Source organism: Pavona decussata, unplaced genomic scaffold, assembly GCF_977016875.1.
Source record: "Pavona decussata unplaced genomic scaffold, jaPavDecu1.1 SCAFFOLD_276, whole genome shotgun sequence".
NCBI classification, from domain to species: Eukaryota; Metazoa; Cnidaria; class Anthozoa; order Scleractinia; family Agariciidae; genus Pavona; species Pavona decussata.
In genome coordinates, this window is record NW_028145678.1 from 265,836 (window position 1) to 293,656 (window position 27,821).

The following is a 27,821-nucleotide window of genomic DNA, read 5'->3' on the forward strand; positions in this document are numbered from 1 at the left end:
TGTATCCGTGAACTGACATGGAGTCCAGGACATTCCTTTATTTTGCGGTACATTTTATTAGAATCACTTCCGGTCCGGGGATCATTTGCGGTACAATTTGGGGATCATTTCCCGTCCGGGGATCATTTGCTGACCGGGATCATTTGCGGGCCTGTACAGGCCTCTTTAACCTGCTAAAAGTTCGAATAATGAGATGTAAAATTCGATTGCGGTACGAGTTTCCTTTCTATCTGTAAATATATCAACTTTCATGATGTTCCAGCCGGCTTCAATGCTGTACACACTTTTTCATTCATTGAAGAGAGGAAAGACTTCTGTCGATCATCATAAGCAACCCTATGGAGTGTTTTCACATGACGTCACGGCGGCCATGTTGGTGTCCCAAAACAAAGAAATGGCGGCCATGTTGATGTCCCAAACTAAACCTCAGGGAATTGAACTCTATTTTTATGCAAATACTTTCTTTTGTTTCAGTAAACCAATATGGCCGGTAGTCACGTGAATGAAAACACTCTATTGACCAACGCTGTCGGTAGACACCGGCGCGCGGGCAAACCTTTGTAAGGAGCACTGAACGCAATTTTCCCCGAATGGAACTTGTTAGTCGTTTGTGAGCAGAGACGGTTTTAGAATTTTTGTTGCCCAAATATATCTTAGGCTCGATTTCCGCTGCTCCCTCGGGTCCGGCTTTCTTCCGCCGAGAGCGCGGGCTCATTTTCCCGAACAGTGGCTGCTAATCGAGCCTAAATACCAGTAGAATTAAGTGCTGTCTAGAGCACAGAGGATTAGAAATACCATTTTCTCTGCGTTTTACTAGACAAGTTGTGGCTTGTACAATCTGCTAAGGGTTCCGCCTAGAAGCCACAGTATTCCAAGTGATCAGATAGTGAAGGAGGGGGAGGAAAAGTTAACCTGTGGGGAAAAGTATGACGAGGGGAAAAAGGGGAGAGCGTGTACACCTTCACTCATCTATGGCGTAAACTACTGGGCCCTTTCATTTGTTATTCGAGTCCTTTTGTTTTTCGACATTGTTTTGATTCACAAAGTTGAGGTTTTTTGGGTGATGTAAATAACCCATCTTATTTTTATTTTCCCGGGGCTTTCAGCGCCCAGGTATTACGACGGCTTTGATCCTAATAAACTGGATCTTCCTGATTGGTTAAGTTCAGTGTCATTCTTCGCGCTTTGAGTGTCGCTATTTTACCAGTAAATATGTGATTTTCGATCATTTGATTACAAGGTATGGCAAATCATCATGAGAACTTAATTCGTGCTCCGATAGTAGACCATTTTCCCGACAAAGTATAACAATTTACGACTGGGAAGCTGCCGCAAATAAAAATACAGTACAAACAAATAACAGGGCTGAGTTGCTCGAAGCATGGTTAGCGCTAACCATTGGTTAAGAGGTATTAAAACCTATAGGTTGTCATGGTGTTTAACCCGGGTTAGCACTAACCATGCTTCGAGCAACTGGGCCCTGGATGATATCTGTACTGATGAAGGGTCCATCGCATATTGTTAAGAAGTCAATCAGAGAACAACAGATTGCTCTTCTGATGAGAACCGAATTACCAAAAAGTACGTCATTGTAAAACAACTTTGCTCGAGGGTCAAAGAAATCGGCCGGTGCTGTAGAAGAGCCTTTCATTCCCACTCCCCTTCACCTCCCTCCAAAATAAAAAATAAAACTTGCGCTGGGTCGCAGTGATTTATCTGATTTGAAATCACTTGAAAAACTGGATTATAATGGATTAAGAAAAATAAAACATGAAATAATTGACTGATAGTTCATCGTGCTGCCAATTGCTGAGCTCCTCAGTTGTGCGGTTTCAAGTGTCCCGAATTACTCAGTCTGAATTGGACTCACTAGGTTCCACAAAGCAACGCACTTTCAACTTAAGTTTTCAACTTTGTTCATTGGCCAAAATCACTGACGGGTATCGTTACATTAGTATTTCTTAACAAAAGTCATGATATTGAGCTGGAAAGCTCACAAGCTTTCCTAGGCTTATCCGCGGAGACCCCCTATTCACTAGTATCTCCGGTTGTTTTAATAACCGCGCCACAGAGCGCTTTGTGGTGTTTTGATTTGGCCACAAAGCTCTCTGTGGCACCTTATTTAGTCCACAAAGCGCTCTCTGGTGATACAATTGGAAAAATCATATAATGTTCACAAGATCGTGTGATATGCTTGTAGGTGTCAAGGAAACACCCAGTTTTCATTGTTGAATGCCCTAAAACTGACCACAAAGCGCTTTATGGCTTCACATACAAAACAACAAAGCGCACTGTGGTAATTGTCAGATAAAACACCACAAAGCGCCTTATGACTTTCGTATAAACGACTTAAAAAACGCTCTCAGTGAAGACCAAAAGACATACACGTATAAATCTGCAAATTCCGCTAGTCAGTTTTAAAGTAACAGAAGTAAGGTGATGGTAGATTAAAAATATGAGACAGACGTGAGTACTGAGATTTGTGTCGCGGTTTTCCTTTGGGCTCCTGTTTGTTTGCGATAAAGAAATGGTACTGAAAACCGTGAACTGATGTCCCAAAAATGTATATAGACTGAGGACGCAACTGAACAATTGGAACGGTACTATTGTCGAACATATTGCGCTCTAAGTCACAGCAATTTTGCTTTTTAATTTGGCTGCACTAGGTTTCAAGAGAAAATTTGGAATGCCCAGGAGAATCGTTGAGTTTGAAGCCCTCCCGTTTGTCGGAAAAGAAGAGTTCTCCTTATTGTCGGTTAGCCGTCGTAACCTCAATGTTAGCATTTCCTTCTCTGATTTACGCAGATAGTATGAACTGGAGGCTTATGAAAACTGAACACCAACGCACATACTGTTGCTTTCGATTTTTAAACGAAGTCGATCGATGTAAGCAGCTCAGTTACGTCGCTTCCAAGTCTAATATATTTGCCACTTACTAATAACCAATTTTGCTCGAAGACGGAGTCTCTTTACCAGTCTTAATTCGCGTGGGCCAAGATAGCTCGCATTATATGATTGGTCCCTCATATTACATTACGTCAGAGGACATGTCTGCAACGGAGGAGAGGTAGGGGCAACCGTACCCTGGGGACGAGGTTGGGACGAGGTTGTGCATTCCTCCTTCCCAGGTCTCTACCCTGCTCTCCTAGCGGTTTACTACGTACTATCGGACCAGCGGCTTTACAGTGAGACTATGCGCATTACTTGAATTCAACATGGCGGAGGTAAGTCTCTTGCATGTGCGTTCAAGTTTTGTTTAGCTTTTCACTGATGTATACCGAATATTTCTCTTTTCAGGATATTGTAAAGCATTCTGTGCACACACTGGTTTTTCGATCGTTGAAAAGAAGCCATGATATGTTCCTTCATGACAATTCTCTGCCGCTAAAAAGAGATGACAAGAGGTAAGCAGGTTTTGATTTCATTTCTTCGATCCTAGTGAAAGTATAAAGAAATAAGGGATTCAATACAAAATCAATCGGAATGTTTAAAGATGACGTGTAAGAGTTGATTTTTTTTATTTTGAGTTGCTTACCTTTCTTGTGTGAGTTTTAGGAGTTTTGGATGACTTATTAAGAACTGATCTTTGTCCTGAAACCCGGGGTAGTCAATCGATAACATCGATAATCGATAGCATTCGATAACAATCGTTCTCAAACTCATTAATTATTCATGCAGTCAAAAGCCAATAAATGACCTCCATTTCGGTCAGGTGGATGAATCTTGATACCCCAATGAAACACCAGATGAAACACCACCAGGTTTTCATCTGAGATGAAACATGTTTTTCATCTGAGATCAAACATTTGCATTTTAATGAGATTAATTTCTTATTGTTTCATTTGAGAAGACATGTCAAAAACTCGGGCTTCGTGCTTTATCACGGGTTCCAAATACCGAGAAACAGATGAAAGCACGAGGCCGCAGGCCGAGTGCTTTCATCTGTTTCTCGGTATTTGGAACCCGTGATAAAGCACTCGCCCTCGTTTTTGACATATTACATAAAAATCGATTAATTTTTTCGAAATTCGATAAAAATCGATAAAAGATTTCGTTGTGAGTAATCGATAATTATCGATTTTTGAATCAGGGCTATCGATTTTATCGATAAATATCGAATTTATCGAAACTGAATTATCGTTCCAATTTTCGAAACGGAAACACCGAAAGATATTAAAGAACTCGCAGAGACACTGATAACAACTTTCCTGATCGTTAAACGATAAAAATTGCTTCATCTTTTCTACAGACGTTTAGTATTACTCAGGGTGTATTGTATTTGAAATCCGATATAGATCCCTGGTTGATTATTCCACTGTTTCTTTTTTTATTTGCTAATGTAACACAATCGCACGCTCGTTGCTCTTTCACCCAGTCTTTAAAGGGACAGATTTTCGTGATTTTTTGAGTAAATAGTTTACGTTTCTAATCGAACCCGGTAAATCGAACAATAACATCAGGAAGAAAATCATAATGCAGTCTCTTTGGTCTCTTGTACAGTGCTTGACAACAAATCATTTCATTGCCGCTTTTGAAATCTACATTTAAAGAGTCACAATCAAACGCCCCTTCAACGGAAACAGGATAATTTTTATCGATTCAACAAAGATCGATGAATCCGATAAAATCGATAACATTAACACTTCGTCGGCGTGTGAGTATCGAATTTTATCGATTGACCGATAAAATCGATATCGTTTAAGTTTAATTTATCGATAGATATCGATTTATCGAATGATTTTCCGATATCAATTTTTATCGATTGACTACCCCGGGCCTGAAACTGTGATCGAAGATAGCTTTTTGTACCGTGAGGTTTCAGGCAGTGAGACCGACTGGTTTACGATACATTTATCGTTTTGGCTTTTGTTTGTGACGGGTGGCTTTCAATCCTCGTTATTCCGATTAGAATCTTCTCCTGATTCGTGTAGGTCCTTTATGGAACTGGTCTGTTGTCTTTTTTGATCAAGGCATCCATGCTCCAGTAATACTACTCGTTGCAATTGTACTAAGCTACTACTTCATTCAGTCAGTGTTGAAATTGCAAAGTTATGCCTGAAAAAATTACTATAATAAAGTAACATGCACTGACAGTATTGCCAATGTGGCACCAATTTCAGACTCGACATCTTTCCCTGATTGTAACATACTTAGCATCAGGATGAATTTTTTTTCAGGTTATCCTAGTGATCTGTGGTGGGAACTTTAGACATAGGCATTGCCAACCTTGAACACTTTGGTGTATCTTTGGTGTGGGAATCACCTGGAATGCACCTTGATCCTAAACAACATTACAAGCCTTGAATTGTTCAATACAATAAATTTACATGTATTTATCAGTTTATATGCACACAATGTAGTAGTGGTGTGCCGATCATCGATTATAATCGATAATTGATCGAAAATCTTTAAGCAACGCGACAATCGATTTTTGATGATGACAATTGATTATCGCGGGCAAATGAAAAAAAATGATGACAAATAAAAACATTAAAGAAATTGTGTGTTTGTATGCACATTTTAATGGACTTGTAACAGCAGCTTCCACTGAACACCTCTTTCTCCTACGTTTCATACATTTTTAAAATTTTCCAAAACTCGGCGAAAATACGCTTTTGCCAGTCTAGGTTTTGCATTTTGTTCTTGATAGTGCGTAGTTCATAGGGAAAAAACTTACCTTGATGGTTCTCTTAGAATTTTTTCTAAATTAGTAGCTGGCTGTAAAATACATTAAATGTATTTTATCTAAAAAATTTTTAGATCTACTTACTGCAATCACAAATATTACAAGAGTAGATGAAAGCGAAACAGATATAAGCAGCTTGCGAAGATCGAAGTGAAAACTACCAGGCTTGGGGAATGCAATTTCTAAATACTGTTAAGAAGAAAATCAGTTGGTTAACTAATGTTAATGTAAATAATAGTAATAAAACCTCTGTGACATGTACACAGGTGAAACAGACATGTTTTTTTTTTATCAGTAGATTTTCCGATTTTAATCAATGATCGATCGGTTGGATCAATCCGATTATTTTCGATGATCGATGATAAACCCTCAGCTGATTCCCATCACTACAATGCAGTGGCTTAGCAAGATTGAAATTTGATATGCATAAAATTGTAAGAGTGCAAACAAAAATGTTACAGCGACTAGTTGGGAATCTAATCTTATTTGAAATCTATTTCTAGTCCATTGCAATTAAATGAAACAGTAACTTGGTATATTCTGGTGCAGTAATATTGTTTCTTTATGTTTCTTTATTTTAGTGACCAAGTGAAAAAGTTGTGTAAGATTCGTGATGAATATTTTATGGTTAAAGATTTGGTGTCACCAAAAGAACATTTAGCTGCAAATAGAAATCCAGTCACTGGAGCCTACCCTTCAAATCAAGGTTGAGTATAAACACAGGTGTAATAAAATGAATAAGCCAACCACCAACTGATTAAAGATATGAAACACAAGATTAAATAGTTTGTGTTTCAAAGTCAATTAACTAAATCAATTAAAAGAAGGAGTGCCAACCTGTAAATTTACGTAACAAGAAGGAAAATGTGTGAGTTACATTAGAAGAGTATGTTAATTGGGAACAGTGCCAAAAAAGTGAAATTTCTGGTACAACATGGGGAAATTTCCAGCGCAGATTGGTGAAATTTGCAGTGCAGCAAGTGGAATTGAAATTGTTCAGTCATTTTTATCATTGTACACATTTTCTAATCAGTCTTTCACTTGTACAGTGTTCTGAATGACAAATTTTACATCAACCTTAAATTTATGACAGGTTGTCAATCTCCCATGTGATAGGCAGAGCACACAAAAGCAAATATAATACATGTAGCATGATGCAAATTATTGCTTGTAACTTATTAACAAATTATAGTCAAGAGGATTTTGTGTAATTTGGAATAAAGGGACTAAATTTATTTGTGCTCATTCCTTCTAAATTGCACTCAAAATCATGTGATTACCTATACAGATTAGTCAGTTATATTTTGTGCTACAATCCTGGCCAAAACTTATGGGAGACTTGGACTTTTTACACCAAAATATCAAAAATCTTTTCTCCCCCTCTCCAGCATTTCTACCAGCACTCTAACCATTTTCTAGTTTTTTGCTTTACTCTTGATTCGTACTCTAACTTACAACCCAGACTGAAAACTGTCTATAGCTGTATTACCCACAAGTTATCCTCCTAGCTTGGACAATCCGGGCCAAAATGTTGGGGACACTTGGTCTTTTTTACATCAAAACATCAAAAATCTTTTCTTTCTCCCTGCCTCCCCTTGACCAATGTTGAGAGTCAGGAGTGAAATGTGTCTTGAAAATCTTGTACAGTTTGTCAACTTCAACATTGTTTAGGAGAGTGTGGGGGAAATAAGTTTGTGAGATTCTTTTTGGGACCTTGACCTATCAGTAATTTTCTAATTTCACACAAAAACTTTTACAAAATGTCTGGCGTCCCCAAGCCAATTGGTCAGGATTGTAGGATTTTCATAGTTGTGGACTCTCTTAGGATAAAAAAATATATTGTCCATTCTGTCTTATGTAAAGAAATGGTGAACTGTAGTAAAAGCTTCTTTTAATAATTTATTCTTAGTTTCAGATGTCCCTCCATTAATAGAAGGAGTTCATCCTTATCCGTCTGCGCCAGGTAACAACCTCACTATTCTGTTTATTCACCATCTGCTCCTAGGGCTCAAAATTAAATTTTTTGCTCAGGAGCCAGCTGGCGACTGAGGCCCCGTTCAGACTAGGTGCCCGTTCTCGGTTCTCGGGCATGGGCACAAGTCTGAACAAAGCATTTTGTTGGTGCCCGAGCAAAAATCTGGGCACTGTGCCCGGGCACGGGCACTACCTCCAAAGGTAGTACGCGGGCACCGTTCCTGGGCACGGGCACTGGTGTGAACAGGATTTTGTCTGTTCCCACGTTTTTTCCTCATGCCTCCTTACGATACAGCAAACAAAATGGCGGGCGCTAACTTGTCAAAGGAGAACACGATTGCTCCTTGGGCACCAAGGAGTCTGAACAACGTCCTTTTTAGTGCCCGGGCACAGTGCCCTAGCACGGGCACCTAGTCTGAACAGGGTCTTAGAGGAAAAATTTGGTCACCAGATCATAAATTTTGGTCGCCAACTTATTTTATATGTAGCTTACATAAAAAAAACATGATTTTAAATGTTACTTGTATGCAAGGAAAGTCATAATTAAATAGCTAGAAAGAAAAAGGACAAGAAAGACCTCTAAAACTACTGTTGTTTTCGGCTTTTATGTCTCTGGTTCGGTGATCGTGTTGTTTTCTGTTATTTGAAATGGAGCAAAGCACAGAACGTTCTAAGTTCGTGGTTTCCACAGCAAGACAAACATAGGTCCTTTATCCTTGTTTCTTACATCCTAAAAACGTAGTTCTTTATTATCCTACGGCCCGTGTGGCAAACAACTTACCTTCCTCACTGCCGATAAACACAATACTTCAATATGCTCGGCCTAGGCCCCTACACAATCACATTGCTTGTACCAGCCTCCGACCGGGATGAAATAAAAAGAGTGACTCACACGATTTCAGTGGCCTCTAAATTCAGAGAATCTTGGTTTCTTAAAGCAGTACTGACTCGATGTCGAATTCGACCCCGTAAACCCAAAGAAACCGGAAATAACACAGATTCGGGAATCTCCGTGAGCTCAGCAGTCCGTTTTAATGCCTCATGAGTTGCGTAATACTCGGCATTGAAACAAAGTTCACAAGAAGACGTAAAGCTGTACTTCATGATTCATCTCCACATAGACTCAGTGAAGTGGAGTTGTATAAACAATTTCCATTTCCTTTTGCTTGAACTGCAATGCGATGTCCAGGTTCATTATTGATTTCCTGAATCAAACTAGTTACGAGGACGTCCTTCGGTAATTTGGCTATAAAATCTACGTTTTCAGCATTCACTACTGACGATGGATTTAAATTTTTTATTAACCTTCGGGCTGAATCTTCATCTCCCACCCGTAAAAACTTGCGTCAATTCTGTAACTGATTTGCATCTGTTGCCATTATTTTCCTGGCAAATAAAAAGCACATGGTGTTGAAGTAAGCCTGCGACCCCATTTTTTGGAAGAAGCCACTAAAGCAATATGGCCTAGCAAATGTTATGTATTGGCTTCCGATCGCAGTACATTTGGTGTTATTACATGTAATTAACAGAGTGTGAAACCGATTTTCTTGTAGTATTCCAACATTATTGTGTTCGACGAAGGAAGAACGCTTCCTAATCTTCTGGGTTCCCTGTGCACGCAAGCAAAAGCTGACCCGGTTTTTTCGTTCACCTTTTCGGCGCCATTTTGAATGACGTCACAATTTGGTTGCGCAAAGCATTCTGCCTCGTGCTTCCCTGGAGTTTTTGTAAAGCGGCCAGCAGACTGTGTTCGTCTCACAACTCAAGTTTAGAGGTTTTGTTTCTTTCACTCTTCGACGAACAAGGACATATACGGGATCATTTGCGATGAACAATACGGTAGCACAGTTTTTCTCTCTCTGAATTCATGAGGTTTCTATAATAATTTTTTATGCTTGTACAAGGCTTTCGATATGCTAATTAGATCGGAACATTCAAAATGTTTATCGCTTCATAGTGGTGGGATTTTCGCATAGAGTAAGCTTACGTCCAAAATGTTTATTGCTTCATAGCAGCGAAATTTTCACGTAGAGTATCAAAAATATATTTCTTGTTGCAAGTAAAGAGTAGTAGCAAGTAAAAGCAAATAGTGTACCGTCTCAGTAACATTTTCATCTCTCTGAATTCTTGAGGTTTCGAGCAATAAATTTTTATACTTGTGTCTGAGATCAAGACTGTCAATATGCTAATTAGATCCCAACCTGAAAAATGTTTATCGCTTCCTAGAGGCGGAAATTTCGCGTAAAGTGTAAAAAAAATACCTTTCTAGTAGCTAATAAATAGTAAGATTTAGTAGCAAATGGAAATATATAGTCGATCGCCTGCGGTAGTATTTTTATTTCTGTGTTAGATTTTTATGCTTGTGCACGCGCATTTGGTTATCTGAGATCAAGACTTTCACATGCTAATTAGATCTCAACATTCAAAATGTTTATCGCTTCATAGCAGCGGAATTTTCGCGTAGCGTGTAAGAAATACCTTGAAATCTTGTTGTTAGTAAATAGTAGTAGCAAGTAGAAATAAAAAGTATACTGTGTTGTGTTAAAGTACGTTCTTCAATGATTAAAGACGTTACGAAAATATTTTGCAAATGTCATGCAACCTTAATTATAATTTTTCTCTGTCAGATCTGTCACGTACTCGGGTTTGCCCCTAATCTTGTAGCTTCAGGGTGAAAGAGTGAAATAATCCCTCATGCTCCAGATGTTTCTTCACCCTCAAAGTTAAGATTTTTATTTGCCCATTAACTTTGCTTTATGCAATTAATTTGGAAAGGATACTTCAAATATTCTGTGAAGATGATGGTTATTGCAAATATAAAGAAAAGTTGCATAAAGAGTAAAACGAACGAAATAAGTCAAATTAAAACGAACAGGAAAGCGCCCACCATACCTTTTGTCCTATGTAAGGAATCGAACGCACTCCAATAATCTGTGATTACTACTAGTTTTAGTGGGGATGGAAAGGAGAGTCGTCTTCAAGCTACCAGTTCTGAACGAATTCCTTATTTAAAGATTTAAATACAGAAGCTCGCTACTGTTTATCCTAGGTCATCGGACAAAACGTGTGTCGCCATCTGGCAACCAGTTCTGAAAATCTAGTCGCCAGCACTCAATTTTTGGTCGCATTGGCGACCAGTGAGCCGCAATTTCGAACCCTGGCTCCCTATGAACTGTGACAGAGGCTTTGATGAAAAACAGAAATCACTGAGTTTTGTTTCCAAGTTCGTGTGTGAAAACTAAATTTTAATGTATTCCTTACCATAGGTGTGATGTTAACACCAGAAACAGCTGCAAATAGGACACATCCCTCACATGCTGGAGTACGGCAGCTAATGTCCAATCTTCCACCTACAGCTTCACAGTAAGTGAAGTCACAGAAAGATGTGGTTCAAAGGCTCAATGTTTACTTAATTATTGAATACTACTTAAAAAAAACACAGCTTCTGATCAAAGTGGTATTTATTTAAAACTAATGTTGTCCAATGTTTCAATGTTTACTGAAGTTTTTCAGTAAACCACTAGTCATTTATTTATTTATTGATTGCTTGATTCTTCCCTTTACATTCATAATCTGAACATTTTAGGCTGCAGGCTGGGAGAGAGAGTGCAAGTATCATGGACATACAGCAGAAAGCTTTGGCCTCTGGGGGAAAAGAGCGGCTTGGTCCCACATCCAAAGCATTACTATCAACAGGAGGAACAAAATCATCAACAGCATTAGTACAACAAAAGAAAGCAGCAACACTTCCTAAACCACAGTGGCATCCACCATGGAAACTAATGAGGGTAAGAAGTTTAGGTTTAAAATGTTAGAAAGAAAAGCAATCAAAGGAGCATTTCACTAAATATTATTATTGAGTTAAAATGATAAGAGAAGGTCACCACGTTTGTTTTCACACACTGTATTTTAATTTGATTCATGTAGCTTGTGATGGCTGCATTAAAAAAGAGCTAGCCTTGAGAGAAGGGCACCTCTTCCACAAAGTAATTCTTAGTGATGAAATATTAGTGTTGTTTAATAATATTATTTTGTATAACACAGTGATGTCACAAAAGTCAAAAGTTACTGCAAAAAATGAAACTATTGAAATAATAGGGCAATTTGGGCATTTGTGTGCTTCCACTGAAATACCTGAAAATAGACTGTTTTAATAGTAATTCCATGAGAAGAAGGAAAAATTATTCAAATTGTTTTGTAAAATAAACTATTTAGCCCACCAACAAAAAATTATGGCCAATTCTAAAATAAAATCTCTCCTGTGAGCTCTGCAGTGCTTGGCTGAACTTAAAGAAACAGGGCTTACAACATGAAGTAGATTTGTATAATCTACCTTCAAGCTGCAGGTTGAGCCACTTATATGCATTGAGGGCACTACAGTATTTCATTATCAATAGGGTCCTTTTCTGGTTCCGTTGTAAGGAACATTCAGGCTTCTTCATTGTAGGGCAGTTTGTCCTCAGTTGGGTTACAGTATACATGTAACAAGGGTTAATGGTGGCTTCCCTGCCAACCAAAATAAAAAACGATCAAGGAGTTATTTGTTGTTGTTTCTTTTCTTTGTTTTTGCTTTGACGACTCCATGTCATCATTTTCAAATCCATGTAAGTCCAATTATGTGGGTTAGTTATACAGTGAAAAGCGTGAGAAAGTTTAGTTGCAAGTGACCAAAAATACAATGTGACATGCAGAGGGTGTCAATTATGAGGTAAATACATGTAGTGTTGATTTAATAGAGTCAGATTGAGTGTTCGGTTTGGGTTTCTTGTCTTTGATGAAGAGCATTTCATAGATTGGACAATCCAGCTTTCCATGGCATTTCTTTAGAATGGTAAACTGTTTGTGGTGATCTGATTTTGAAATCAATGCATGTTTGTTTGTTTTGGTCAAAATAAAACTTCATTTTTTTTATAAGCGCTCTGCACCAAAATGCGGAATTTCATTAAGGATGACAGCAAAAAAACGTTAAAGTAATGTGATTCTCTTCTGCTTTGATCAAATTAATTTTGATGATTGGGGCTGATCAAAAATCAAAATATTGATTCAGTTGGCACATGCACAGAACCATGGCTTAGCTACTGCTTTCATTTGAATGTGTATTGAGGCTAGAGTCACTGGCTTGATAAAAACCATGATTGGCCAGTGCTATTTTGTTCATATTCATTGGCCTGCTCTAAACGTACCAAGAACAACAGTTTAAACCCTTCACCTGCTCACACATATTGTCACAGATTGAATTACTTGACTTGGCTCTTGCTGTTTTGAGTTTGAGGCTCACTTCTTTCATATTTACCTTTCTCTTTCATTGCCTGTGCACTTGCCTCTAATTTTAAAATTCACTGATAGCCAAGGAATGCATGCTTGGCAATGAAATTTTGGTCACTTCAAAAATCTGTTTCCCAAATAGGAAGTCTTCTTTTTGACTTTGTAAAAGTAAATGAAAGGAATGTTTATTTGAGCATTCTTTTGCAGGTAATCAGTGGTCACACAGGTTGGGTAAGATCAGTGGCTGTAGAGCCTGGTAACCAGTGGTTTGCAACAGGATCTGCAGATCGCACAATTAAGGTACAGCATCAAGCACAGTACAAGTATGACTTTTAATTTACCCTGTGGACAAAAATAATAATGCAAAGACAATTCCTGTTTACAAAAACACAAGATTAATCTTAATTTCTGAGAACATAACTTTTGAAACTACCCCGTTTACAGAACCCTGCATATTGCACAGTACATTCTTTGCACTGTTGACCCAGTCTTCGCTGGAAGATTATCTGGGATTGTGGCCACATTGGGGCCATTCCAGGCACGGTTTCACTTATCACCCAACCCTCTGATATACAATGGTAGTAAACAATGCTTTACTCCCAGGCCTTTACCCAGAAAATAAAAAGTGGAATTCAAAGGCACATTCCCTGTAAAATTGTTTTAAAAAACATCAGATGAAATTTTTATAATTTTTTTCTCAAAAGTTGGTGTCCATGCTGTAGGACATCTGGACACAGTACATATCCCTTCTGGCTAAAACCAGAAATGTTCAACACTGAATAGTTTGATTTTTTTTAGTTTCCTTTGTCCCAGGTTATTCTTACAAAGAGAAAGGAAAATTGAGCTGTTTAGGAAAATTTCGGACAAAAAGTAAATTTAAACTACAACATGTATAAATAACCAAGTACTGTTGTTCTGTTAGATCTGGGAGCTGGGCAGTGGCAAGTTAAAGCTGTCCCTGACAGGTCATATTAGTACTGTCCGGGGATTAGCTGTCAGTCCAAGACAGCCTTACCTTAAGTAAATTTAAACTACAACATGTATAAATAACCAAGTACTGTTGTTCTGTTAGATCTGGGAGCTGGGCAGTGGCAAGTTAAAGCTGTCCCTGACAGGTCATATTAGTACTGTCCGGGGATTAGCTGTCAGTCCAAGACAGCCTTACCTGTTTTCTTGTGGAGAAGACAAACAAGTCAAATGTTGGGACTTGGAGTACAACAAGGTACAAATAAACCTTGAAAATAGTGTTTTTTAGTAGTTCATTAAAATTGTGTCTTACAATGTCACTCACTTTGATTTGATGGGAAAATATCAAGGACAGAAATAACAGCTACTTCCTTCTTTACATTCACTGAATTATCTTTGTTTCTAACTCCCCAGCCCTTTCCTTGTGCTATTTTCTAGCTCCTGGTTTATAGCAACCCTGTAATTGAACATTGACACTGGTGCACTTATGTCATAGTATGATAACACTTATTGTCTGTTAAGTAAAACTGAAGATATGGTTGAAGAGCATCCACTTCAGTAGTAACATGTCCCTTTGCTGTTGTACCTTATTATTCACATTACCTTGTGCGGTACACGTGAGAAAGGAGAAAGCTTGGTATTTCATTTTTGTTTTCAGGTTGTAAGGCACTACCATGGTCACCTGAGTGCTATTTATTCCTTGGATCTTCATCCCACTATCGACGTACTGTTCACCTGTGGCAGAGATGCAACAACCAGGGTAACAACGTGACCTTCACAAACTTTTTGGAGAGCAAACATCTCAATTTTAATTAATTATTTTGTAACAAACTGTAACAAACTTTCAGTAGAGGCTTTAGCAATAAGAAAAGAGTGATCCATCCAGCAGTTTACGAAAAATAAGGGCAAAACAAACCAGTGCTTGAAGCTTCCATTATCAAGTTGAAAAATTAAAAGAAAAAAAAACCAGTTACTGTATTCGTCTGAGAGGTAATGTGTTAGTGTGTTACGTTTTCTTCCCTTTTTTGGCATTGTAGGTATGGGACATGAGAACAAAGGCCTGCATTCACACACTGACTGGTCATACAAGTACAGTAGCCGTTGTGAAATCACAAGCTGTAGAACCACAGGTCAGCAACTTAAAAAGCTGGTCCATTTATATTTACTGGCGTATTGGTTACCTTTTTAAATCAAGTTTTTTTTTGCAGGAAAGGTTGGACTGGTTTCTTTGAGTCTTTGGCACCCTTTATAAGATTGATTTATTTTCTTCTAAGGGTAGTTAAAGTTTTTGAGAAATCAGCTTTTTGTGAAAACCTTATTCTAAAAAAAATGCTGACAAGTTTGAACCTGATGACATATTTTTCTGTTATTTCATCATAATTATGTCTCCAAGCTCTTACATTTTATAACTGCAAGTTTTCATGGCAATCATGACTGTACAACTTATTACACAGAATGCTGGTAAATTTACTTGGAAAATGCTATGCTAATGAATTTACTGTAGCTAACACACTTTCTAGCAGAGGAGTAGAGCCAGGCATTCTTTCATCTGAAAGGCTGTCACCCAAAGCTTTGTTGACAGAAACCATGCACTCAGAAAGCTAAGGCAAACACAATTGGCACTAGAAGAACCATGATTTTAAGTGTCATGCAAAGTGGTATTACAATATCTTTCTAGCTTTAATTTCTACTGTGGATAAATAAAGTTTATTGATTGATTAAAATCTAACATCCATATATTTAAAATTTAATATTTCCTACCAATGAAAGCATGTGTTTCAAAAATGCCACTAACATGCCAATAAATAGGAGTGGGTTACCTGAACCATCTGAGGGTCACCTGTGATGAATTAATGAACTTGTGTAGCTATCAGAAAAAATCAATTTTTTCCCCACAAGATTTAGTGCAACTCAACTGCAGCATAAAACAATCAAAGCTGAACAACAAATTGTCTCAGTCTAAAATTCTACAGTTCACAAAGAGAATACAGAAAATTGATCTCTGAGAGGTTGGAAATGGGCCAAAATTAGTTACAGAGCGTCGCTTGGCAAGCTATTTCTTGCTCTAAATATTTCATCATGAAGGCCTTTATATTTAACAATTATTCCACGAGCGCGCGTTGGATATGAGATGATAGATAGCCAACGAGGCGCGTAGCGCCGAGTTGGCTATAATCATCTCATATCCAACAAGCGCAAGTGGAATAATTGTTTTATTAAAAACAACTGAGAAATATTGCTAGATCTTACTGATTTCGCTGTGCAAGAACAACCAGAAGGCAATTTAATGGTCGCCATTTCTCGGCCATGGTATAATTGCTCATATACCATGGCCGCTAAGCCAATCAAATCCCTCGAATTGCATTATACAATGATGCAGTTTTTAATAAAATAAATTATGCCATGGGAGAATCCATGAATGCATGAGTAAGTAGAATGTCATGTTTTTGTTTTGCTCACATTTCATTTCATGGGAAAGTTGGTGTCTCAGCCAAAGACTGTCTTTGAAGACCTGTGCTGTCTTGGCGGAGCAAATGTCAGGGGGAAGAGACGTAGGAAAAACAACAGATTTATGAACTGGTGCATCACCATAGCAACAGCCAGTTAAAAGTATAAGATTTAGTAATACAGATGGGTGTCCTGCACAGTAGGCAGGAGATGGTTGGATTTTTTACCCAAGACATCTCATTTTTGCTGTGCTACAGAAATCGTAGAGCTTATTTTACACATTGGTAAGTTAATGATAACTTACCTGTAAACATGTTCTAGAACAGGACACAGAAAATGAATAAAACAAGACTAAGGATGGTTGCTTTAATACCAAGTTTTGGTTTATTACATTGAGAAAACGTTTTACAATATTTGGGCTTTATTACAGTTATAGTCATGTGACAGGAACGCAAGGTGTGAAAGAAGTAGATGATGCTTAATGTGCACAGAGACCAAAAAAAATATTCATGTATTTTTTAGGTTATGTGAAATATTTTGGGAAGGGTGTAAGCTAATTCTTTAACTTAAACCTTCGGAGGATTGAACTGCTGTACTTGCTTCACTTGGTAACCAGTCTTTATGCCAAACAAAATCTAATTTGGTACAATTTGAGGCCAAATCACTACTTGCAGGTTATTTTTTTGTGGAGTTTGTTTATCAAGTGGATCTATTTTAGGTCATAACAGGAAGCCATGACTGTACCATTCGTCTGTGGGACTTGGCAGCTGGTAAATCTAAAGTTACACTAACCAATCACAAGAAAAGTGTCAGGGCACTAGTACTACACCCAACACAGTGAGTATTACTGGTCATTCTGCACTCAGTTTATAGTCAATCAGACAGTCTGTGAATCAGTCAGTTTACAGTAACTGTTGGTCAGTCACTTTATCTGAGCATTTATTTAGTTTATAGTGGAGTTCCTGCTCAGGCTGAACGTCCAAGGCTCACAAATTTCTACCAGACACTTTGAATGGCCATGCCTTGTACCACTTAACTGTTGTTGTGACTATCTTACCTACGTGGTGCTACGGTATAATTCAATATTCATCACAGGGTTTAATAATTTGGTGGCCATTTTTTTGTTGTAATTTTAGTAATGTAAACACAAGCAAAAACTAACTGTAAAAACCAATGTTTTGCTATTTCAGACATGTAGAACACTGACTTAGTTACTTTAATCGCCTTGACTGGCACCATGATGAGACCAAACTGTTGTTTTATTTTTTTAAGTTTTTTGTTGTCTCTCTTGTCTTTTCTGTACAATGATCTATTCCTTGGGACTCCTGTGTGTAGTTAGCCTTCGATCAATCACTTAACAGCCTGTCTGCAGTCAGTTCATTCAATATGTCAGCTGAGTGATGATCAGTGGTTCATTATCAATCACTTAAAGTGCACCTAACCCCAATTTTTTTTTTTCGCTTAAATAAATCTTTGTGCCTGTTCGAAACGCATTGAGCCTTTTTGCGCCTTTCTTCAACCAAATCTTGACTTTTTATAGGCTGCAAAAGTTACGAAATCTAGCCATCATCTGTCCCATGACCGAGCTAGTAAGGGGCATGGGTTTATTCCTTACTTGACGTCACAAACTGATTTGCATCGTATTAAGTCTTTGTGAAAATGCATGCAAAGCAGTTTGTGACATCGTGTAAGGAATAGACCCATGCCCCTTACTAGCTCGGTCATGGGACAGATGATGGCTAGATTTCGTAACTTTAAAAGCAAGATTTTGTTGAAAAAAGGCGCAAAAAGGCTCAATGCGTTAAGAACAGGTGCAAAGGTTTATTTAAGCGAAAAAAATTGGGGGTTAGGTGCACTTTAAAAGTCAAACAATCCATCTGTCAGATTGTGAGTCATTACTGGGTGAGGGGTGAGGAATAGGGGTAGGGGGTGAGTTTAACAGACATGGATCTAGACTCTCATATACGTGATAAACGAACATCCTGCAATCTCACATGAAATCACGAGTTCGGGGGTGAGGGTACGTTTAATTTGTTCATGGCGCGAGCTGTGGGGATCTGCGATCCACCTTAACATTACTGAGTTCGACAAACACATAAAAGTAATCCAAACTGTGGCTATCGTTTATTTTATTGCTTTTTTGTTTGAGACTCGTTAGATCTTGGATCTTGGATCGACTATATGATACAACTGACGTCATATTGGTTTTGATTCTTCAAAGTGTAACAAAACTGTAACTTTATATATACAAATAAACTAGATTAACTTTCCCTGGTTAATCATTTACCATATGGCCTTCGAAAAACCGGTTGTTAGGCTGGTTTGTCAATGATACTAAGTGGAGCAAGCGTCAATACTACTAAATGTCGCTATTGTCATGATACAATTACAAATGTCGTTATTGTCATTACACAAACAAACGTTCTGCTCTTGAGATATGAACCCTCTACTCTCATATTAACTCGGAATCTTAGAACTGCAACACAACTGTAACTGTAAATAATCTGGATTAACTTTTATGAATTTGCCAAAGTGGCTTGTGAAAAACCGGAATCTAGACTGGTTTTGTTGAATCGTTACTTTAACTAGCGAGCAGTTTCCTTCCTTCATCCCCCCCCCTCCCTTTTTTTTTGGTGGGCAGGGAAAAAATGTTTTTCCCTTTTCTCGTTTGTATTTGGGATTTGAGCATGTTACATTTCGAATCTTCATTTCTAATCCTCTCTAGGATCAGAGAAAAAAGAAAGAAAAAAGTTCACTGCCTTCAGTTTATAATTTCTTTCAATTTCAGATTTCCGTTTTTCCCTTCCTTGTAATCAGAGTTCCATTAATAGAAAACGGAACATAAAAATAAACAACAAACATGTTTTTAGTAACTAAAATATGCTGGTATCACTTATATTCGAGAGATAACTCTCACAACAATAAGCTCTAGTGTATTTGCCGTTGCCGATTAAGGCATTTCAACGGTCGAATCGTCCAACTGAGTAAAGCTTGAGGTTGGCCGCTGATAAGATTGGTCCTTAAAATTTTTAACGGACGTGCGTAAATAAAGCTAAAGCCGGAGCTAAAGTAACGTGTACTGGGACTTCAGTGGCACAAACAATATTATTACAGCTGACGATAAAATTATCAATTCAATTCGAAAAACAAACTAAGCACATAAATTTTTTGCGACACTTTCGAATTTTGCATATTTCGTGAAAACGGGAAAATTCAGTCACGAAAATTAAATTAAGTGACTTGCCGTGCAAGCCTTTAGGAAATTGGCCAAAGTCAAGTGCTGCGATGTACACTTCAAAATTTCGAAATTCACAAGTCGCGAAAAATTCATTTAATAATGTACACAAGCCAACAAATCTCATGTTAGTGGTGGTATTCACTGTAGTCATGTTGGTGCTTACAAGCGGAACTATACTGAACGAGGATGCACAGGGGGAAATTTCCATCCTTTGCTGCATGCAATTACGATGACATTTCTATTTTTATGTAATTTTTTTTCAGTTTTCGCTCGCACCAATATGATAACGTGAAAATAACCTGCATGGATTACATCTTGACTTGTATCAGCTATTTAACAAGGCCTTTAGCTCAGGTACAATGCCTCAAAATTGGTGCGATGGTCTTATTACACCCATTTTTAAAACTGGATCTAAAACTGATCCCTCAAATTATCGTGGAATCTGTATTTCTAGTTGTCTTGGTAAATTATTTTGCTCAATTCTCAATCAAAGACTCCTCGAACACGTTCAGTCGCATAACATTCTTCATAAATCTCAAATTGTTTTTTTAGCAAAAAATCGAACAGCAGACCATGTCTTTACACTACGAACACTAGTATATAAATATGTCAAATCTCACCAAACAAAAGTATACGCATGTTTTGTGGACTTTAGAAAAGCGTTTGATTCTGTCTGGCACAATGGACTTATGTACAAGTTGTTACAAATCAATGTCGGAGGAAGCTTTTATAAAATTATCAAAAGTTTATACTCCAATTCTACGTGTTCTGTTAGAATTGGAAATAGTCAAACGCGATCTTTTCAATACAGTAGAGGTGTGCGTCAAGGCTGCATTTTAAGTCCTCTGCTCTTTAATCTATATGTTAATGATTTAGCCTTTTCGTTCAACAATATTTTGTCTGACCCGTTTATACTACCAAATGGCACCAAACTCAGCTCATTATTTTATGCAGATGACTTAATTATATTGTCACGATCAAAACTGGGATTACAAAACTGCCTTAACAGTTTATCATCATTTTGCAACTCATGGATGCTAAATATAAACCCTAAGAAAACCAAGATAATGATTTTTCAAAAAAGCACAAAAAAATGCGATTATACCTTTCACATAGGCGATGAATTAATAGATATAGTACAAGACTACACTTACTTAGGAACTCGCATTTCGTCTTCCGGAAATTTCACACTTTCGCTTGAACATCTTCGACAAAAAGCTCTTCATGCTTTCTTTAGTCTAAGACGACACACTGATTTTAGTACACTGAAACCTTCCCTTGCATGTAAAATTTTTGACACAATTATTCAGCCAATTCTAACCTACAATAGTGAAGTGTGGGGTGCCTTTGTTAAATCAGATTTTAAGTCGTGGGAAGGCTCCAGAATTGAAAAAACACATTTACATTTCTGTAAACGCTATTTAGAAGTACATAATAAGTCATCCAACGTTGCATGTAGAGCTGAACTTGGCAGATTTCCTCTAATCGTTGACATAAATAAAAAGATACTTAATTACATACACTACCTCCAAGGAAAGGATGAACATTCTATAGCAAAACAATCCCTAAGAATATCTGTTGACCTTCATTATAGCGGTCAAACTAGCTTTTACTCCAGTCTCATGAAGATGAGTGAATACTATAATTTCCCCAACTTTAATTATTACACATTGAATGAAAATAACATCAAACAATATATAGATCTTATGAAAAAGAAATATATCTCTTATTGGCACCAAACCCTTCAACACTCACAAAAACTCAGCTTTTATTACACAATCAAAAAAACTTTTGGCCCCTCTGCTTACCTAGATCTCACAAGGAAAAGCGCTTCTAGGAAAGCATTAGTGAAACTAAGAATAAGCAGCCACAAGGTTTTGATAGAAACAGGAAGATACGACAACATACCCCGTAATGAAAGGGTGTCTAATGTTTGCAACCGTAAAACCATTGAAGACGAAATTCATTTTTTATTAGATTGGCCAAGTTACTCTTCTTTAAGAGATATGTTCTTTTCTAAAATAGAACCTAGCCTTCCATTTACACGACTATTAGTAAAAGAAACTCTACTATCGCATATAATGAACTCAACAGACTATTTTATAAACACTCAATTAATTTCATTTGTTTCCTCGTGCTTTGAATTGAGAGATAAACTTCTCTCCGGAATGATTACTTCTACTGTATGAAAAGTTTAAAATAAGCAAAGACTTCAGTTACTTTATTTTATTTTATTTTATTTTAAGTTATCTTAAGAATTAGTTAACGAATCAATAATTAGCTATGAATAGCTTTTGCAATACTGTATTTGTTATAGTCATGCAAATAAAGCTTGTTGTTGTTGTTGTTGTATCCCCCTCAACCAAATTAAGGCATGGGTCTCTAGTTATTTACTTGAAAAAATAAGAGGGTGGCCTATCATCTGAAGATTTAGCCGTAACTTCGTGGGACTTTGGCAGTTTAACATGGTTGCAAATGTCAAAGTATTGACATACACAATGTATGTAAATTGAGTTACGTGGTACGGCCGTAACGTCGTGAGACTTTGGAGAGTAACATGGTTGCAAATGTCAACATATATGAGAGTCTATGAGAGTATATGAGAGTCTAGATCCACGTCTGTTAAACTCACCCCCCACCCTCACCCCTCACCCCTCACCCCCCACCCCCACCCCCACCCCTCACCCCCAGAATAGACCTGCCGGCTGTTTTTAGCATCTTCAATGAAAGAGATAAAACGTGGCAATCAATTTCAATTTCAATTTATTGCTTCCATCACTAATACGTTGTTGTTCATGATAATTATACAATACTAATATAATAAAATAGTGATGAGGGAGTCTATAGAAAAGCAAAAAAATGCTTGAAGTTATAGATCCATTTAGATTGAGGTCAACTGCAGCTTAGCTAGATAATTATTATTAACTAAAAATAGTTTTAATGATGAGAAATAGAATTGTTGACAATATTCATATATTCTTATATTCATATTTTCACATCTAGTATTATTGCTAGTCGAGATTTCAAGAAAATAATCAATGAAGCAATAAAATAGAACATTGTACTTAATTAGAGGGAAAAATTTGCAACTGCTGATTTGTCAAGAATATTTTTTTTCATTTTTCTCTTATACAAATGTAATGCTTTGATTTTTCGTGTTTTATCATCAATGGTGTTCCATATTTTTGGACCTTGATAGGCCAATTAGTATTGACCAAGTTTGGGAGACTTTCGTGGAAGATGGCAGTCATTTGCATGTCGTGTATCATAACTATGTATTTGGGAATTAGTTGAGAAAAGATTTGTCATATTTTTTGGAAGCTGATTATTATAGAATTTAAACATAAAAAGAGAGATTTCTAGCTCAGTTATTTCCCTAACTTTTAATATTTTTAGCTCTTTGAAGGCATCAACTGTACTGTCTCTATACTTAATTTTGGCTATGGTCCTAACTGCTCTTTTCTGAAGTGTGACAATTCTAGACAATCGTGTGGGAAAATTGTTGGCCCAAATAATATTACAATAGTGGATATATGGGTAAACAAGAGAGTAGTATAAAGTTTTGATTGTTACTTTAGATAGAAATTGCCCTACTTTAAACATGATTCCAACATTTTTTGATATTTTATTAGTTATTAAGTTGATGTGAGGTTTCTTTAAGGTTTTCTTTGAATTGTGATTACAAAAACAAAAATGGTAAAAATGAGCTATCTTTTTATTTTTGTGAAATTTGTCATACAAGTGGGATAAACCAATGAACCAAAAAAATTGGCTTCTTGTTCACCTTTGCGCTGGTCAACGCCGACCTCAGTCACGCATTGGTGGCCTCTGCAGCTCAAAGTGGCAAATTTGATCAATTTGAAGGGGTTTTGCGTACTATTGGCAATGTTACCCGGTCTCAGCAGCTTTGTAATGTTGTTAATAGATCATTTTTGCTACTAGACGTCAGTTTCTTCCTTCTCTTTCTATTAGCAAAGTGATGTGTTGAAAACGAGCCGTTTGGCGCATTAAACCTTCGTGTAATGTGCCATGAAGTGTCCTCCTTTACTTTTTTAACTCGTGAATGCGCGCATGCGCAATGAACGAGTTATAGCGATAGCTGACTCTCGACTTGGTCGATCAGTCGATCAGTCGATCAGTCGGTTTTGTCGTTAACTTTCGGGCGTGCGCAGTGAATGAGTTTTAAATTCAATTAGTGGAAAAAAGCACGCGAACATTTGTTGTTCATGGCGCATCAGGAAATTCTTATTCAATATGTAGAGAATAATTTGACGATCATTTAGTGCAAGAATGGCGATTTTTCGTTCAATCTGAGCAAAGTTTCAAGTTTTTTCAGTTTTTCAGAAAGTCCGGGGTCGTAAACTCAATTAGTGAAAAAAAAAAAAACGTGAAAATTTGTTTCACGACGCGTCAGAATTCTCTCATTCATTCTGTAGAGAATAATTTGACAATCATTTTAGTGTAAGAATGGGGATTTTTCGTTGAATCTGAGCAAAGTTATAGGATTTTTTCGTTTTTTTCTACGAAGTGCGGTTTCTTTCAAGAATTAAAAATAATTTAATTTAAAAATAATTTAATTAAAAAATAATTTAATTTGTCAGTTTTCACGCGAAAGCGGAACGTGCCATGTCACGCATCATTGACGTCGTAAACAAAATTATGCAACTTTCTGATGAAATGAACACTTTTAAGATCTTGTCAGCTTTCATAGAGGTTTCAAAGGGAAAAAATGTTTCATTTTCGAAATTTACAACTGGTAATTTATGGGAAAGCAAAAGGACGCGGTCGATAAATAATTCTTATTTAGCAAGAGCTTGTCATAGTTCATTATTTTTACTTGAGGATTGCGTGGACTGAACTCCAAAGGAAAAATTTCACGCATTTATGTCGGGCATGAATCGTAATGCGATACTTTGTTGAACATATTTCCCTTTGTGAGATCGGCTTGCCCTACAGTAATTTTGTAATTTTAATTCCCAAAAAAACTTCACTTGCCCATCGGGCAAGTGATGGTTAGAATCCACTAGCCCGATCGCGAAATCCAGTAGCCGCGGACTATCACACGAATTTGCATGACGTAGCTGCACATGGCGTGCTCCTATAAACTTTGAATAAAAAAAACACGTGATATTTTTTAATCGGCGCATCAGAATAATCGGCTTATTCAATCTGTACAGAATAATTTGACAATCATTTTAATAGTACAAGAATGGTCATTTTTCGTTACATAATCGGGCAAAGATATAATTTCTTTTAGCTTTTGAGGAAGTTTCCGTAGCCGTCTAAATTGCAAGTACTATGTGTCATCTGCATTCACGAGTTGGCTCACAGGAGCCTTTGATTTTTTTTTTTGGCGACTGCATTTTCTTTAATGGCGACCATTTTACAATTGAAGGTCGCCAAAAGGCAACTTTTGGAAAAAGTGAACTTTGAGCACTGTTTTTAACATGTAAATGATCAAAAGCGCATAACAGTATTAGAATATACTAAATATGTACATAAACTAAATTTAACAATAAAAAGGCAATTTAAGCGCTAAAGGCTAAAAGTTAACTTAAAAAGATATGTTTTAGGACAAGATTTAAAAGTTAAAATAGAATTAACACTCTGCAGACTTGCTGGGAGCACGTTCCACAATGTTAAGGTGCAGTTACACTAAAACATGGCACAATACACTTTTAAACACAGCTACACGCAAGGGAATCATTCATAAAATCCCACCACAGATTTTCCTGATAAGTTTTCTGTAATCATTGCATTATAATGTCATGCATGTTGGCAATGATATTTATCTCACAAAGCTCTGTAATAAACTATAAGGAGAAATAAACAAGAAAGTTTTGGTTATCTGCTTTGTAGGTTTTCATTTGCATCTGCATCTCCTGACAATATCAAACAGTGGAAGTTCCCAGATGGCAATTTCCTCCAGAATCTAATTGGACACAACTCAATTGTCAACTGTATGGCAGTCAACTCGGATGGTGTTTTAGTGTCAGGAGGTAGGTGTTATTCATAATTTAGAAATAATAAATCTTTATTTTATGCATTTTGTATTGAGGTTTGTTAAACTCAAATGGAGTGAGCAATATTTCTGCTCAGTATTGTAACTTTACATGCTCTATACATGGAGGAAGCAAATGTCGTTAGGGTGATCGGGAATATTGTTAGCCATTCCCTATAAAGCTTGTTACAGCTTGGCCACCTGGGCCTCCAAATGTGGACCCTGTTTTAAAAGGGTTTAGCATTAAAAATGAATTCACCCCCATTCTACCAGTAGCCAATTTTCTCAATACCCCATTCCAGTTGTGCTGAAACTGCACAAATCAGCTTCTGTTATTTTTCTACATCTCTTTACAACAGGCTACAAGTACATTTCAGACCATTATTTTGTTTTCATTTAGGTAAATGCTTGATGAAATACATGTAGCAAGATTGGAACATAAAAGGCTGCCAACCAAAATACTTTCCATAAAATATACATCAATAATTTTGTGCATGTGATGTGCAGCTTTCTATGGGGTTCTCACTAGTCAGTCAATTTGATCAGCTCATTTTCTTACCAGGTGACAATGGGACGATGCATTTCTGGGACTGGAGGACTGGGTACAACTTTCAGCGTTCCCAGGCATCAGTGCAGCCTGGGTCACTTGATAGTGAGGCTGGTATATTTGCAATGACCTTTGACCTGAGTAGCAGTCGACTTATCACATGTGAAGCTGACAAGACTATCAAGATATACAAAGAGGATGATGCAGCTGTGAGTTCCATTTATTGGCCATCAAAATAATAATTATTTACTGGAAGAAAGAAATCTGTTACTTTTACTTCTGGACTCTCATGGATGGGACTGGACTGTGGACCTTTAAAACTATGATGTCTTTGTTTATGTATTTATTCATTTACATGTATTTGCTGGTAAAGTATTTTTTTAACTGGTGAAATTCAAAGGTAGCCAACTCTGCTTCATCTCTTAAGGACGGTGCCTACTAATACCGAAGTATTTTTGTGCGGCTTATGACTATGCGGGAAAAGCAGATCTCAGCAAGGCCTAATGGAATCCAAAAAGAAAATTGGGGGTCACCACGCATTTTTCAGAGATAATTAAGCAATAATATCTCTAAAAAACGCCAAAATATAAAGCAATGCATGGGATTTTTTCCTAAATTGAAGCTTAATTATCTCTGAAAAATGCATGGCTACCCCCAATTTTCTTTTGAGATACCAAAAGCATTTGGTAAGTTCTGCTTTCTCCGTATAGATTTAAACCGCGCTAAAATATTCCTGTATTAGTAGGCACCACCCATAGGAAACCCGAGTAGCTCGCGATGCGCAGAACGTATGCGCAGTAACAATAGTAGGCACCGTCCTTAAAATGGTGCAGAATAACTTTTGACGTGAGAATATATGTATTATTCAGTAATGACGCAGGCAAACTCAGAAAAAGAAATTTTGAGTGCTCCTATCAGGAGTCGAACCTAAGACCTTCCGCTTACTAGTTTGGATGCTCTACCACTGAGCTAAGGCCATTAAACTAGGTTCATGGGACAAACATCCTGCATACTGCTAGGATTGGATGACATGTTTGACATGTTTAAATAAGCTTATAGCTGTACACTAATAATCATTATAGAGAGTGTTCTCTGTGCCTACCCAATATACACATCTAATCTTACTACAGTGTATAACAATTTGTTCTCTTTTTTTTCCTGTTTTAGAGCGAAGAAACTCATCCTGTAAACTGGAAACCTGAAATCTTGAAGAGAAAGCGGTATTAGCCAATGACAAACTGATACTGATTTCATCTACTTAGTTAACCTTGGTTTGCAATCTTGAACAATTTAGACAAAAAAGTAAGACCCCCCCTCCCCCATTTCAATAATGGAAAATGGTGGCTTTGCATGCTATGTCATCATGGATTTTGGGGAGGGGGTTTGATTTCTTTTTTTTCTGTCCAAGATTGTAGAAAACCTAAATTCCATGTTATCTGTCAAGTCAAACACAGAATCACCTAGGAAGGCAAGGAATATCAACTGTAAATAAAATTTCTTTGTTTAGAAAGCCTTTGCTTTGTCCTATTAGTTTTTTGAGGCCGGTTTCTGGCTAGTTCCTTGGATCTCTTTCTAGCCAATCATGTTTGCTACCAGCAAGCACCAAGAACAATTCCTTCAAATAGTTTTCTGTTCTATTCCAATTAAAACTATGTCAGGATATACAGTCAAACTTCCCTGTGCGACCACTTCTCAT

At 37.2% G+C, this 27,821-nt stretch overlaps 1 protein-coding gene across 1 annotated transcript; it reads left to right on the forward strand.

Annotated features, from left to right (window-relative positions):
* Nucleotides 1-3,202: 3,202 nt before the first annotated feature.
* LOC146455401 (pleiotropic regulator 1-like) lies at nucleotides 3,203-27,635 on the forward strand. Its single transcript, XM_085094361.1, has 14 exons — nucleotides 3,203-3,224; nucleotides 3,298-3,404; nucleotides 6,268-6,392; nucleotides 7,596-7,649; nucleotides 10,927-11,023; nucleotides 11,247-11,448; nucleotides 13,133-13,225; nucleotides 13,998-14,147; nucleotides 14,550-14,651; nucleotides 14,929-15,021; nucleotides 17,058-17,176; nucleotides 25,437-25,576; nucleotides 26,141-26,334; nucleotides 27,293-27,635. Exons 1-14 carry the CDS (start codon nucleotides 3,216-3,218, stop codon nucleotides 27,350-27,352), a joined length of 1,545 nt encoding a protein of 514 aa, XP_084950487.1. The 5' UTR covers nucleotides 3,203-3,215; the 3' UTR covers nucleotides 27,353-27,635.
* Nucleotides 27,636-27,821: the final 186 nt, after the last annotated feature.

Bases quoted from the DNA above. Each gene is read 5' to 3' on its own strand.
- LOC146455401 (XM_085094361.1), top strand. The intron at 3,405-6,267 runs GTAAGCAGGTTT...TCTTTATTTTAG, and splicing joins CTAAAAAGAGATGACAAGAG to TGACCAAGTGAAAAAGTTGT. The intron at 26,335-27,292 runs GTGAGTTCCATT...TTCCTGTTTTAG, and splicing joins ACAAAGAGGATGATGCAGCT to AGCGAAGAAACTCATCCTGT.